The sequence below is a fragment of the Colius striatus genome, chromosome 4 (assembly GCF_028858725.1).
Source record: "Colius striatus isolate bColStr4 chromosome 4, bColStr4.1.hap1, whole genome shotgun sequence".
NCBI classification, from domain to species: Eukaryota; Metazoa; Chordata; class Aves; order Coliiformes; family Coliidae; genus Colius; species Colius striatus.
In genome coordinates, this window is record NC_084762.1 from 56,604,247 (window position 1) to 56,617,265 (window position 13,019).

The 13,019-nt window shown below is 40.5% G+C and overlaps 1 protein-coding gene across 1 annotated transcript in view; it reads left to right on the forward strand.

Annotated features, from left to right (window-relative positions):
• Positions 1 to 13,019, forward strand: part of LOC133625347 (lipoxygenase homology domain-containing protein 1-like) — a 145,757-nt gene that overhangs the window by 35,433 nt on the left and 97,305 nt on the right. The window contains exon 11 of the mRNA XM_061995648.1: positions 6,372 to 6,597. Coding sequence (XP_061851632.1) covers positions 6,372 to 6,597 — 226 coding nt within the window. The remainder of the gene's footprint in view (positions 1 to 6,371; positions 6,598 to 13,019) is intronic.

The following is a 13,019-nucleotide window of genomic DNA, read 5'->3' on the forward strand; positions in this document are numbered from 1 at the left end:
TCACTACAAGAACAAAATTTGATGTATATTTGACAGGATTCCGATTGGCAGAAATAACATGTTAGCAAGTCAATACCACTAAGAGACCAATGTGATACCTGATATGACAACAAGATGAATTGTTCCAACATTCAAAACTGCAACAGGACCTGCAACTAAATTTGTAATTATGTCATATTATAGAATCATAGAATGGCAGGGGTTGGAAGGGACCTTTAGAGATCATCCAGTCCAACCCCCCTACAGAAGCAGGTTCACCTAGATCAGGTCACATAAGAACATGTCCAAGTGGGTCTTGAAGACCTCCAAGGAAGGAGACTCCACAACCCCTCTGGACAGCTCATTCCACTGCTTCATCACCCTCACAGTAAAATAGTTTCTTCTTATGTTTAACTAGAACTTTTTGTGTTCCAGCTTCATCCCATTACCCTTTGTCCTGTCGCTAAATACAACAGAAAAAAGGGATGTCAAAAAACCTCCTGACACCCACAGGAACCCATATAGATATTTATAAATGTTAGTAAGATCTCCTGTCAATCTCCTCTTCTCCAGAATAAACAGCCCCAGTTCCCACAGTCTTTCCTCATATGAAAGATGTTCCAGTCCCCTGATCATCTTGGTGGCCTTGTGCTGGACTCTCTCCAGAAGTTCTCTGTCCCTCTTGAGCTGAGGAACCCAGAACTGGACACAGGACTCCAGATGAGGCCTCAGCAGGGCAGAGTAGAAGGGGAGAAGAACCTCCCTCAACCTGCTGGCCACACTCGATGCATCCCAGGATGACATTGGCCTTCTTGGCCACGAGGGCACATTACTGGGTCATGGTTAGTTTATTGTCAACCAGGACTCCCAGGTCTCTCTCTGCAGAGCTGTTCTCCAGCAGGTCAATCCCCAGCCTGTACTGGTGCATGGGGTTGTTCCTCCCCAGATGCAGGACTCTGCACTTGTCCTTGTTGAACCTCATGAGGTTCCTCTCTGCCCAACTCTCAAGCTGGTCGAGATCCCGCTGAATGGCAGTACAGCCTTCTGGGGAATCAGCCAGTCCTCCCAGTTTGGTGTCATCAGCCAACTTTCTGAGGGTACACTCTGTCCTCTCATTCAGGTCATTGATGAAGTTTTTGAACAAGACTGGCCCCAGAACCAATCCCTGTGGAACTCTACTGGCCACAGGCCTCCACCTCGATTCTGTGCCATTGATCATCACCCTCTGTGCTCTGTAATTCAGCCAGCTCTCGATCCACTTCACTGTTCACTCATCCAAGCCACACTACTTGAGCTTTCTGATGAGGATGTTATGGGAGACAGTGTCAAAAGCCTTGCTGAAGTCAAGGTAGATGGCATCCACTGCTCTCCCCTCATCTAGCCAGCTGGCTATGACCTCATAGAAGGCTATCAGGTTGGTCAAACAGGATTTCCCTTTGGTGAAGCCATATTGACTACCCCTGATTACCATCTTATCCTTCATATGTTCAGTGATAACATTCAGGATGAGTTGTTCCATCACTTTTCCAGGGATGGAGGTGAAGCTGACCGGCCTGTAGTTTCCTGGGTCATCCTTCCTGCCCTCTTTGAAGACTGGAGTGACGTTGGCCATTCTCCAGTCCTCAGGCACCTCGCCTGTCCTCTATGATTTCTAAAACATATGCTTTCTAGAACATATGGTTTCTAGAACATATGGTTTCTAGAACATCATATACAGTTGACTTATCTTCTGCCATTGACATTCTTGCCATAATTTCCACCCAAGAATAAACACTTTTTTTTTTTCCCCCAGGAACATCTATAAACAGTCAGAAATGGAAGTGTTATTAGGCATGTTATAAGTTTGTCAGTGTTCTGTGTTTTTAATTATTATTGAGACCTTTCTGTCTCAGAAATATGCCATGATCTGTATGTCCTGCACAACCTAACATTCCAAAAAAGTCATAATTTGGAAATCTATTAGACAATGGCTCTATACTTTTCCTCCCTGATATCAAAAGCAAGCAAATACATTTAACTTGACACTTTGCACAAATTCCCACTCAGCATAAAATTACCTAATTTACTTAATTTCATTATATTAATTTACCTAGTATTGTTATAGTGTCCTCCTTTAAAGAATGAAAGTTAGGGAGGAATAGGAAGTTTAGAAAGATTAAAAAGCAGGAACTTTTTGAGATCCTAAATAGGACTTTAGTGACTCTAATTTAAGTACTTGCAACTAGGAGCATCTCCTGGAGAAACCTAATGGTTTGGACAGTTTCCTGTTCTATACTTCTTTTTCTTGAAACTTCATTTGATTAGGATTGCTGAATTGCTGTGTTGCTTACCAAGTAACAGGAAGTCTCTGCATGGCAAAATGGTGGTGAATGGGTTCAGCATTTCTCTCTCTTTTTCAAAGTGATGTGCTTTTTCAGTTTTTCTTTCTTGGTCAACTATTTTACTTCTGATTTTCCCTGCAGTTGTACCAGTGGTCTGCTAAATATCAGCTACAAAATGGCAAGCATGTGGCCAGAGGTGTTTTTGCCTCTCTGTTCTGCTGAGACTCCAGCTGAAGTGCTGTGTCCAGCTCTGGAGTCCTCAGCACAGGAAAGACATTAACTGATTGGAGCGCAGAGAAAAGCTACAGAGATGATCAAAGGGCTGGAACACCTCTCCTATGAGGACAGGATGAGAGACATGGGGGTTGTTCAGCCTGAAGAAGAGAAAGCTCTAAGACGTTATTGTGGCCTTTTGGTACTAAGAGGGAGCTTATAAGGAAGATAAACATATAGCAGAGACTCTTGTGATAGGACAAGGGGTAATGATTTTAAACTAAAAGAGAATAGATTTAGACTAGGGTCGTGTTTTGGCCCAGCTAGCACAGCAGCACCACGATAGTCTCTCACTCAGTGCCCCCATTCACCCCACCCTCATTAGGATGGCAGAGGCCCCAGCGAAATGGGAGGAAAAAGATAACTAAGGTTGCTGTGGATTGAGACAAGGGCAGGGAGGGCTCACTGCCAATTGCGGTTCTGGGCAAAACAGACTCCAGTACTCGACTTAGAGAGGAAAGTAGGAAAGTTTATTCTACAAGAAACAGAACAGAATAAAAGCAAAAAGGGAGTAGGATGATGAGAAAATGACAACCAGCACTTTAAGATCTCCCTCCCCCATCCCTCCTTTTTTCCTGGGCCCAGCTCACTGCTCCCGATATCTCTACCTCCTCCCCCCTAACGGCTCAGGGGGGCAGGGAGTGGGGGATGTGGTCAGTCTCTTACAGACGGACTCTGCCTCTTCTGTCTTCTCAGATGAGGATGACTCCTGGCATTCTTCCCCTGCTCCAACAAGGGGTTCCTCCCCTGGAACACAGTCCTTAACAAACTTCTCTAGTGTGGGTTGTTCCCAACAGCTGTGGCTTCTGTTGATGCAGGGTCCCTCACATGGGACGCAGTCCTTGGTGAATATCTCTGGCCTGGATTCTTCACCACGGCTGCAGTTTCTGCAGTTACAGGGTCCCTCTCTCGGGACAAGGCCTCTTCTGGGCATAAGTTTAATGAGCTGCTTTGCCATAGGTTCCTCCCCACAGTTACAGCTGTGGATATTGGGTCCCTTCCTCGGGACACAGCCTGCTCCGGCCATAGTGATAAAGAAGAAAATCACTGCCCCTGGCTCGGGGTCTGCAGTGAAGTGGTTGGGTCCCTCCCACGGAACACAGCCTCCTCCAGCCATAGTCACTGTTCTTGGCTTGGGGCCTTTAATGAAGTAAATCGCTGCCCCTGGACTGGGGACAGCTTTATCAAAATGAGTCTCTACTGCTGATGTGGGGTCTTTAAAGAAATGAAAATAAATCTCAGCTTCACTAGTTATCTCCATAGAATGCAGGGGAGTCTCTGCTCCAGCACACCTCCTCCTCTCTTTCATCACTGACCTTGGAGTCCACATGGTTGTTTCTGTCACTGTTCCTACTCCTTGCACCACCAGCAGCCAGAAGAAAAAGAAAGGGCGGAAGATGGAGGAAGAAACCTCCCCTTCTGACTTCTTCTCAAAAAAGTGATCGTGGAGGCATCTAATTGGCTCAGCCCCAGAAGTGGGTCTGGCTCTGAGCTGGGGAGAGTTGTGAGCAACTTCTTACAGGAGCCATCTTACAGCCCCTTCCCCCTTACCAGAAAAGGCTGTCATGTCAAACCATGATAACTACATATAAGGAAGACAATTTTTATGATGAGAGTGGTGAAATATCTGAACAGGTTTCCCAATGCGGTAGTAGGTGCCTCATCCCTGGAAACATTCAAGGTTCAAGCAATCTGATTTGGTTGAAGATGTACCTCCTCATTGGAGGAAAGTTAGACTAGATGACCTTCAAAGGACACTGTCAAACGAAATCATTCTGTGACTCTATGATACAATGTTGAAACCCTTTGCAGGTTCACCTGGAAACATTTCCATATTAGATTTCCTTCTAAAAAAACCCCCCATATTTTAGCATAATATGATACATAAAATTAATATAATTAAGAAAGTTACAGCTTCACTTTTCAGTCAACTCATATGATACCCACTATAGGAATGCAGGATGTTTTATTATCAATAATGTTTCAGTTTGCTTCACGGCCAAATGACTGATTAGATTCTTCAGAAGAAAAAAAGGTGCTCTTTGACAGACTTTCCTGCTCCTGACCAGGAGTCATGGTACTGAATACTGCATGCAAAAATGACTATGCTGCTCTTTAAACAGGGGTTATGCCAAAATTTAATCATGGATTTGAGGTCACAAGATTTCAATGTTTTATTTACTACAATGCTCTTTAACTTCTCTGCACCACAAATAGCAGCCAGTGCCTAGACCTCAAGAGAGCATCACCTTTTTTGTTTACCAGTATTATACTTCATTTGGTTTACAATAAAGAGTGAGAGTTCTAATATATTGTTATATTTCTTTGCAATGCAATCTTAGCAGACACTTGCCTGCTGCAGAGGTCTTTGCCTTTTCTGAGTATCAGTTGTCTTATGGCAACTTAGCCTGTGCCCTGGTTACATTTGTGGTTAATTTCAGAGAGCTTTTTGTCTGTTGCTGTCATTCTTTTGTGAGTATTAGGAGCATATTTTTGATGTATGTGGTTTTATTGCATTATTGTTATAATTATACCTTCAGCTAGCACCTGTTACTTTAACATACTGTTTTAATATAAGAAACCTACTACTTTGGCCATAAGTGTGACACTATTCAGACTTTATACAACTAACACATGTGTCATGATATCACCCTATGAGACTGGTTGCACCAGGCTTGCCTCAGGGATGCAGTGAAATGCTAATCAATTAGGCCTACAAGTCTCTCTTCTGTGATTGTCCTCATGGGCAAGAAATGTCAGTGTGACAATAGCCTGTGTCATTATCTAGGAAAACATTTCAACAAAAGAGCAAAAGTGATATGTCTTTAGCATCTCTGATGTTTTCCAGCTCCATAGAGAAAAGGAACTTTGCCTTGTAGTCTTCCTTAAAAAAAAACAATGTAGGGGAAACACACTCTGGCAGAATCCTTAATATTACCTTCCAGGACAAATTGAATGGGCTTTCAAAGACAAATCTTGACGATTCAAACTACTGGAGCAACATCAGTGTTAAGCGTTTGTCAATCCAATTTTTGTTTGTTGGCTTTTTGGTTTTATGCTAAACAGTACAAAATTGTAAAAGAAACAACTATTTTTTTCCTCTCTTTTTTTTTTTTCCTCATTGATTTTGTTCCCAATACCATGAGCATTTAAACACATCACTGAAAATGAAAGTGATTACCCCCGTTTTTGTGTTTCGGTTCCTGCCATCAGCATTGCTCGAAAAACTTCTGCAGCTCGAAACAAAGCAAAAAAAGGACTGCGGTATTCAATGTGACATAGACATGTTTTATTGTTTAAACTTGCTGCAGTGTGGCGTCAGCACTCAGAGAAACAGTTAACCGTGACACCAATGCACATAAAAATAGAAGATGAAGAGAAAAGTGAGCCATAGAAGACTAATAAGTGGTAGGAATAGTTAATAGGGCTTTGCTGGTGGTAACTCTATGGACTGAAAAGTACATCATGCAGCAATGACTGAAGATAGTTCTACTTGTTAAAGTATTTGTCTAGAAAAAGAGATTTACATATTGGACTGAATTGTTTGAGTCCTTTAGTCACTTTAAATTATACAGTAATGGAGTCAATAAAATTATGCTTGCAGACTACTCCATATGCTTTTACTCAATTGCTCTGGGATTCATTGTATATTAAGGCTTAATTTTCTATAAAAACCCATTATTCTTGGTTATGTTAGCTGCACATTTAACTTGCATGTCCAGTAGAAGAAGGATTGGTAAAAGATAACATTAAAATGTGTTATTAAAATCTGGGAATTTTTTTTTTTTGTCGTTACAGATTGATCTCAGAGATCTTGGGCAGCTATATAAAATCCGTATTGGCCATGACAATGCTGGAAATGATCCCAGTTGGTACCTGGAGGAAATCAGACTTGAAAGAGTAGTTCCTCTTTCTGATGAAGAGATTTGTCTCCCCATAGAGTGCTGGCTTGCAGAAGATAAGGGTGAAGGTGATACGTGGAGAGAAGTGGCAATAAGAAATCCCACAAAGGAGCTTTTGCCATGTACGTGCTCAGTATGTTAGATGATGTGTTCACTAGACATATCCTGTGAGTCTATGACAGCTTTTCATGTTTCCTCCAGGGCAGACTGCCCAAAAACCCACGTAAGCATGAAACAATTGCTTCCAGGTACTTTCTAGTTTCACAAAAGTGGGAAGTGATCATTTTACTCCACTCCTTTCCTCCTCTAAATCAGAAAAATAGCTGTGGCCAAGGCACCTTACCCTTACAAAATACTTAATCTCTGAGAGCGCCCAACAATCGCTGGTGAAAACTGCTCTTTAGAGAAAGACGTCAGCTAGGAAATCAAGGCATATCAAGGTATGCAATATCATGTGATATCCAGCTCTTTTTAACAAGTTTGATATCATACTTTCTTGTGCTGTATAAAATATTCTTGACCAGAAATCCATGATCTGAATCATCACACATCTGCTTTCCAAATTGGCCTCAAGTCACAGACATTCACATAGAAGTTGTTAGCTGCAGAGTGGCACTTTGGTACTTGAAAATTTACCATAGCTTTGGTGCACTTTTTTCTCTTCAAATGAAGCAGGAAATAGCCCATCAAACAAAATTATTATTTAAAAATTCATGGACCTCTATGAAGGTAAAGGGAGACAGTATAATTATTTAGTATAATGGGTTTTTTTTAAATAGAATTCTCTGTATATTAGAATGATAATGGTGCAGCTGATAGACTATGCTGTCTGACAGTGTTATCTGGTGCTATCATTCATGCAAACTATATTCAAAATGAACCAATGAATGTTTCAAGAAATCAGTGATTAAACATAAAAAAGTGTCATCACACATTTAGTGACAATCAAAAAATTTCAGAAGAGAATATCAAACAAATGAAAAACCTCAATTCAAAAGAATAGAATTCTCTGAAAAAAATCAAGATGGGCAATGTTTTTGATGGATTTTAAGGCCAAAGGAAACTACTGGCCTCTATTACAGTGGCCAAAAGATGGTGAGAAACATGTATGATCCAGCTCACATTGCCCCTCTGATCTTTTTCTTAAAAAAATATTCTTCTGCATAATATTTAGTGACTTGAACAAGACATTTCAAAAAACTGGGACCGATAAGGATGAAACAGACTCTATAATCATTACTGTATGACGAGGTAACATATGCCACTTTGTACAGTGACACACATATCATATAGTGGTAACATGCTTAGAAGATGAGGGAAAGGCTGTGGATGTGGTCTTCCTGGACTTTAGTAAAGCCTTCAACATAGTCTCCCACAGCATCTTCCTGGAGAAACTGGCTGCCCATGGCTTGGGTGAATGTATTCTGCATTGGATGGAAAACTGGCTGGATGGCCAGGCCCAGAGAGTGGTGGTGAATGGAGTTAAATCAAGTTGGCAGCCAGACACCAGTGATGTTCCCCAGGTTTGGTTCTGGGGCCTGTTCTGCTTAAAATCTTTATCAATGGTTTGGATGAGGGAATCGAGTTAAGTCTGCAGATGACACAAAACTGGATGGGTGTGTAGATCTGCTTGAGGGCAGGAAGGCTTCAGAGGGACCTGGACAAACTGGATTGATGGGCTGAGGCCATTTGTATGAGGTTTAATAAGCCCAAGTGCCAGGTCCTGAACTTGAGCCACAACAACCCCAGGCAATGCTACAGGCTGGGGGAAGAGTGGCTGGAAAGCTGTCCAGCAGAAAAGGACCTGGGCGTGTTTGTTGAGAGCAGGCTGAACATGAGCCAGCAGTGTGCCCAGGTGGCCAAGAAGGCCAGTGGCATCCTGGCTTGTGTCAGAAGTAGTGTGACAAGCAGGATCAGGGAAGTGATTGTCTTTTCCAGTCAAACAGTTCTATGATTCTATGTTTAAAACATCACATTATTTACCTTTTAACCATTATATCACTGCATCTTTCTTTGCGTTTGCAGAACCATTATTAAAATATATGTCTCAAATTTGTAAGAAAGCATACTTTAGAAAAGATTTGGAAAATTCCTGATCTTGTAAGTTTTACAAATCACTGATCATCAATATAAACTCAGCAAAGCCTCCCAAGGATTTCCTATTTAGTTTCTCAAGAACAAATGAAACTCTGTTCATTTGTATTTCTCATTTAAAAGCTAATTGCTTACATGTGCTGGACAAACCACATCAATTCTCTTTCTCCAACAGGAGAAATATTGTACTTATTACTTACTGATAATCTGATATAATTCATTAATTTGTTTCCTGTACTTTAACTTCAATCTAGTATCTTCTAGCTGTATAAAGTCTCCTGAACTGTAAAAAGGATGTACTGTAAATTTTAAACAAAATAACGTATAAACTAAGCTCAGAAGGCATTGTTTTTCTAAAATTGCTGTTCTTTTAATGCTTATTTTATTGTTCAACTTCTCTCACAGAAGAAAGGGTAGTTTTTTCATTATCTTTTTTCTCCATTTCTCCAGCCAAACTCTTCTATGCACTTAATAGGGACCCAAAACCTCGGATCTGATTTTTGATTCCTTGTCTTTCTTCTAGCTTCTATTAAAATCCTAAGTTATTTCCTGATCCTGACAGTTTTTCTTTACCTTTGTGTCTGAAATCCCTTCTTTTCCATCCAAATTTCTCACCTTGGAAACCCCCTGTAGATTTTCTGACTGTCTCAGCCATTTCAAAAAGCTGACACAGATTAGTGTCAGCTTCAGTTCTTTCACAATCTCTCCATCACAGCAGTCTCAACTTCCATATGTAACCCAAGTTTTTTATGCATCCAATGTATGTCTGTCTTAGTCTCTGCATCCTTTCTTATTTTTTCCCCATTGCCAAGGCTTCTAAGTCTGTGGCTCCTTTTCCACTTCCTATTCCATCTTCTCTCTTGCTTTTCCTGGATATTTTAAAAACTTTACCTGCTTTGTCTTTGAAGTTTTCACTGAATTGAGCATGCTATTGAATGGGATGATCCTTAGATGTCTGCTCCAACCTGGTTTTGGTTTTTTTCCTGTGATTCTTCTGCTCAGTATTTTTTTTTCCAGTTCCAGATATTTTCAGTTTACCAAACTTTAAAAGTCTTAAACTGTTTTTTTATTACTGTTTTGATTTGGTGTCACCCCCTACTTATGTGGTGATGCACATAAGCAAACAAAATTTTTTCAACTATTTTCTAAGCAATAGATGTTGGAAAGAAGTGTTCATGTTCTAACCTGGCTAAATCTTAAGTGAAACTCAGTGAAAATAAGATAGAAACTTAATTCTGAATTCTTTTGGCTTATCTTTATAAAATCATTACAACAGAGGAACATTAGGCGAACCACACCAGATCTGTCAGGTCAGGTGAAACTGCTGCAGCTGCATGGCCCCAGGTCCAAGCAGCAGCAAACTGAGCACATACAGAGAGCTCTTGTGTATGCCACATATATATATGTGTGTAAATGGGAAGCCACTGCACAGATTATTCAGACACACAGAGCAGTTGCATAAACACAGCACCAACAGCCTCATCCCTCTCCCTTCTCTGGCTGAGTAGATTAGAAGTCCACTAGTGGGAATAGATATATATGTGTATGCATATGTACAAAGTGAGTGCTTCCAGAAGCTGGGCTCACACAATCTGTGCCCTTGGCAGCTACTTCTAGATCCGTGCCCCCAGTTGCTGACATCTGGACATAGAGACCCGAGTCTGCAGCACCACTTCAGCTACTGGTACATCTGACACATACAAGTGCACACAGAGCTGGTTTGCCCTTAGAGACACACATAAGCTACAGCAGGTCTCACCCCTAGAGACACCCATACCCCATGGTGTCTCTGGCAGCTGGCCAGGACTGCTGTGGTACTTCCAACAGTCACTGCTGATGTGGTCTTGTACTTAGAGACATGGACCTCTGACTACTGGTCCCATATTCTGACAATTTGACTTCCTGCAGTCTTTACACTTGTTTTCATGCAGGATGCCAGCTGAGTCCCAGTCCACTTCCTGGCACTTAGACCCCATACCCACACATGCATATAGACACAGAGAATAGAGAGTCCTTGACCCCCAAAAAAGAGTTAGAAAACAAATTAATAAGAAAATGAGACAGACTGCACTGATTAAGTGCAGGAAGGAGCCAAACATACTAATGAGAAAATTATTGTGTCCAGCCTTTTAGGTCTCCTGATCCCTCTATTTTCCCTCACTTATTCCTCCTCAAATCTAGATCCAGATCTAAATCTAGATCTCTTTCCCTTGATTCCTCCCTTAAACATCCCATAACAATTCCCGTGCAATCCCCAAATGCTCTTCTCTGTCCCGTATTGTGTTCCACACCCCTAGGCATCAAACCCCAGCAATCCAATAGGTAAGCCAGAATCTTCTTATTGTAACAGGATTCATACCTGGGCACTGGGACTGAGATTCTCCTGGGACAACCCTGCAGGGGCTGGGAGAGTGTCTCCCTTCCTCTGAGTCCTTGATATGGATTCCCACCTGCCTTTGTACCTCTGAAGTTGTGGAGATGGGCTGATGACTCCTGTGATGGGTCTGGGAGAAACCAGAGCAGAGTGTTAGTTGAAGTCTGCCCTGCTAATATCTGTCTAAGTCCAGGGCTGCCCTGCTAATGTTTGAGAGTGTTCAGAAGAGCTTTATCACATATCTTAACATGTATTGTCTTTAGATAAGTTTTGATCTGAAGAGATGCATAATATAAGAAGTGTTGAATTTTTTTTACTTTTCTGTTTCTGTTAACTTAAACTTCAAATAAGAATATAAATGGAGAATTTTGCCCTGGTCTGGTTCACCTCATTGAAGACATGAATGTAGTGATTTGAGATAAAAGAGAAATATTGAAGCTGAGGCAGGAAAAATTCAAGCTCAAAAGATTTCGATTTCTTTTCCACTTGGAGAAATGTGCAGGCAAATATAGAAAAGTTCAAACGTGCTCACTGATAGAAATAGTGCAAAAGACGACCAAAGCAAATAGTAATGACTCAAACATTTTCTCTTAAAAATTTGTATCTCTGTTTAATCATTCGGGAGGCACCAATGACATAGGTAAATAGTCAAGCTTCTATTTCCTGTTGTAAAATTTATTATTAAGTGTGTTTTTTCAAACCTGAGACATTATGCAGAATATTCCAGTATATTTTTTAGACTATTGCTCCAAATAGCAGTAGCAATTGGAAGTGGAGATTAGAAAGCCTGAGAACCATAGTTCCAATTGAAATGTTTTCACCTGATAGTGTTTTTGTATTTATGTCTTCTCAAATAATATATACAGATAGTCCCATTTTACCACAAGCAGACATTAAGAAACTGTTGCCTTTTAGCCTTAATGCCGCACCAGTCTCTATCTTTACTATTTACTATTTACTATTTCTGTCATGGCAAAATGCCAAACACTATTTATGCAACCTGGGTAGTAAATAGCCAGTGATAAAACCATGTGACAAAGATTCCATCTTGCTGTTTAATAAATCAAGCCAAAATGGCAATTTCACTCAAGCAGGCATGTCATACAGAAAAAAGGCAGAACCTGGAGCAATAATGTGTAATGCTGTTCTAATATTTTGGATCGCCATCATTCAGGAAGGACTGAATAACAACAGTTTGACAATTTTAATGTTTTATGTCATTCACTATCTTTCTAGGGTTTGTGTTCTTTGCTCAATTTGCGTGTTTACGCTAGCAGTCTGATGGGAGTGAATTTGAACAGTGAAGCTATTGGTGCTAAAAATCTAATGAGCTAAGAGTCTGATGTCCTCATTATATGCATTTAGAAGGAAGTTACTCTGGGTTTGTTCTAGCCTGTTCCCATGGACTGACTGTCAATTTGTGACAGGATCATCATCATTGTGTTCCTGGAACACATCCTCCTGTTTAGTTTCAACCAAAAAGAATCTAATTTTTTGTCTGTAAAATCACTCCATGTTGCAAATCAGAAAAATTAAGGAGGGCCAAGCAGGAAATTCAGTTTCTTGATTCAAACTAACTTGCTGCTGTAGACACACCGTTGTCTTGAGGCTCAGACAGCTGCAATGCGGAGGAAGCTTATATAATGTACTTTGAGTTATAAGTGATAAATACATTTATCCTGAATTCATCTGCTCTTACCTAAAATTCTAAAATAATGACAATACTTTTAGTAGAATTACTTTGAGTGGACCTGACAATGGGACAGTTGTTTATATTGTCAGCAGGAAAAGACCAATATTTCTCCAGTGAAAACTTAAATTTTATTATTTTCATTAATAAAGAATTCCCTAATTTTATTAGGATTATTTGCACAAAACATCCAAATATTAACTTAGTCTTTAATGCAAAGCAATCTGCGATGCTTGTTTACAGTTTATATTTTCCAACAGAAAATGTCATAAATCACTGAATTCTGTACATTATTTCTTCAATATGAAAAGAGAATTATACACTGTTCTTGCAGCCTGGGGCCAAATTATCTCTTATTATTGGTGAATGATCAGGAACATACTGAC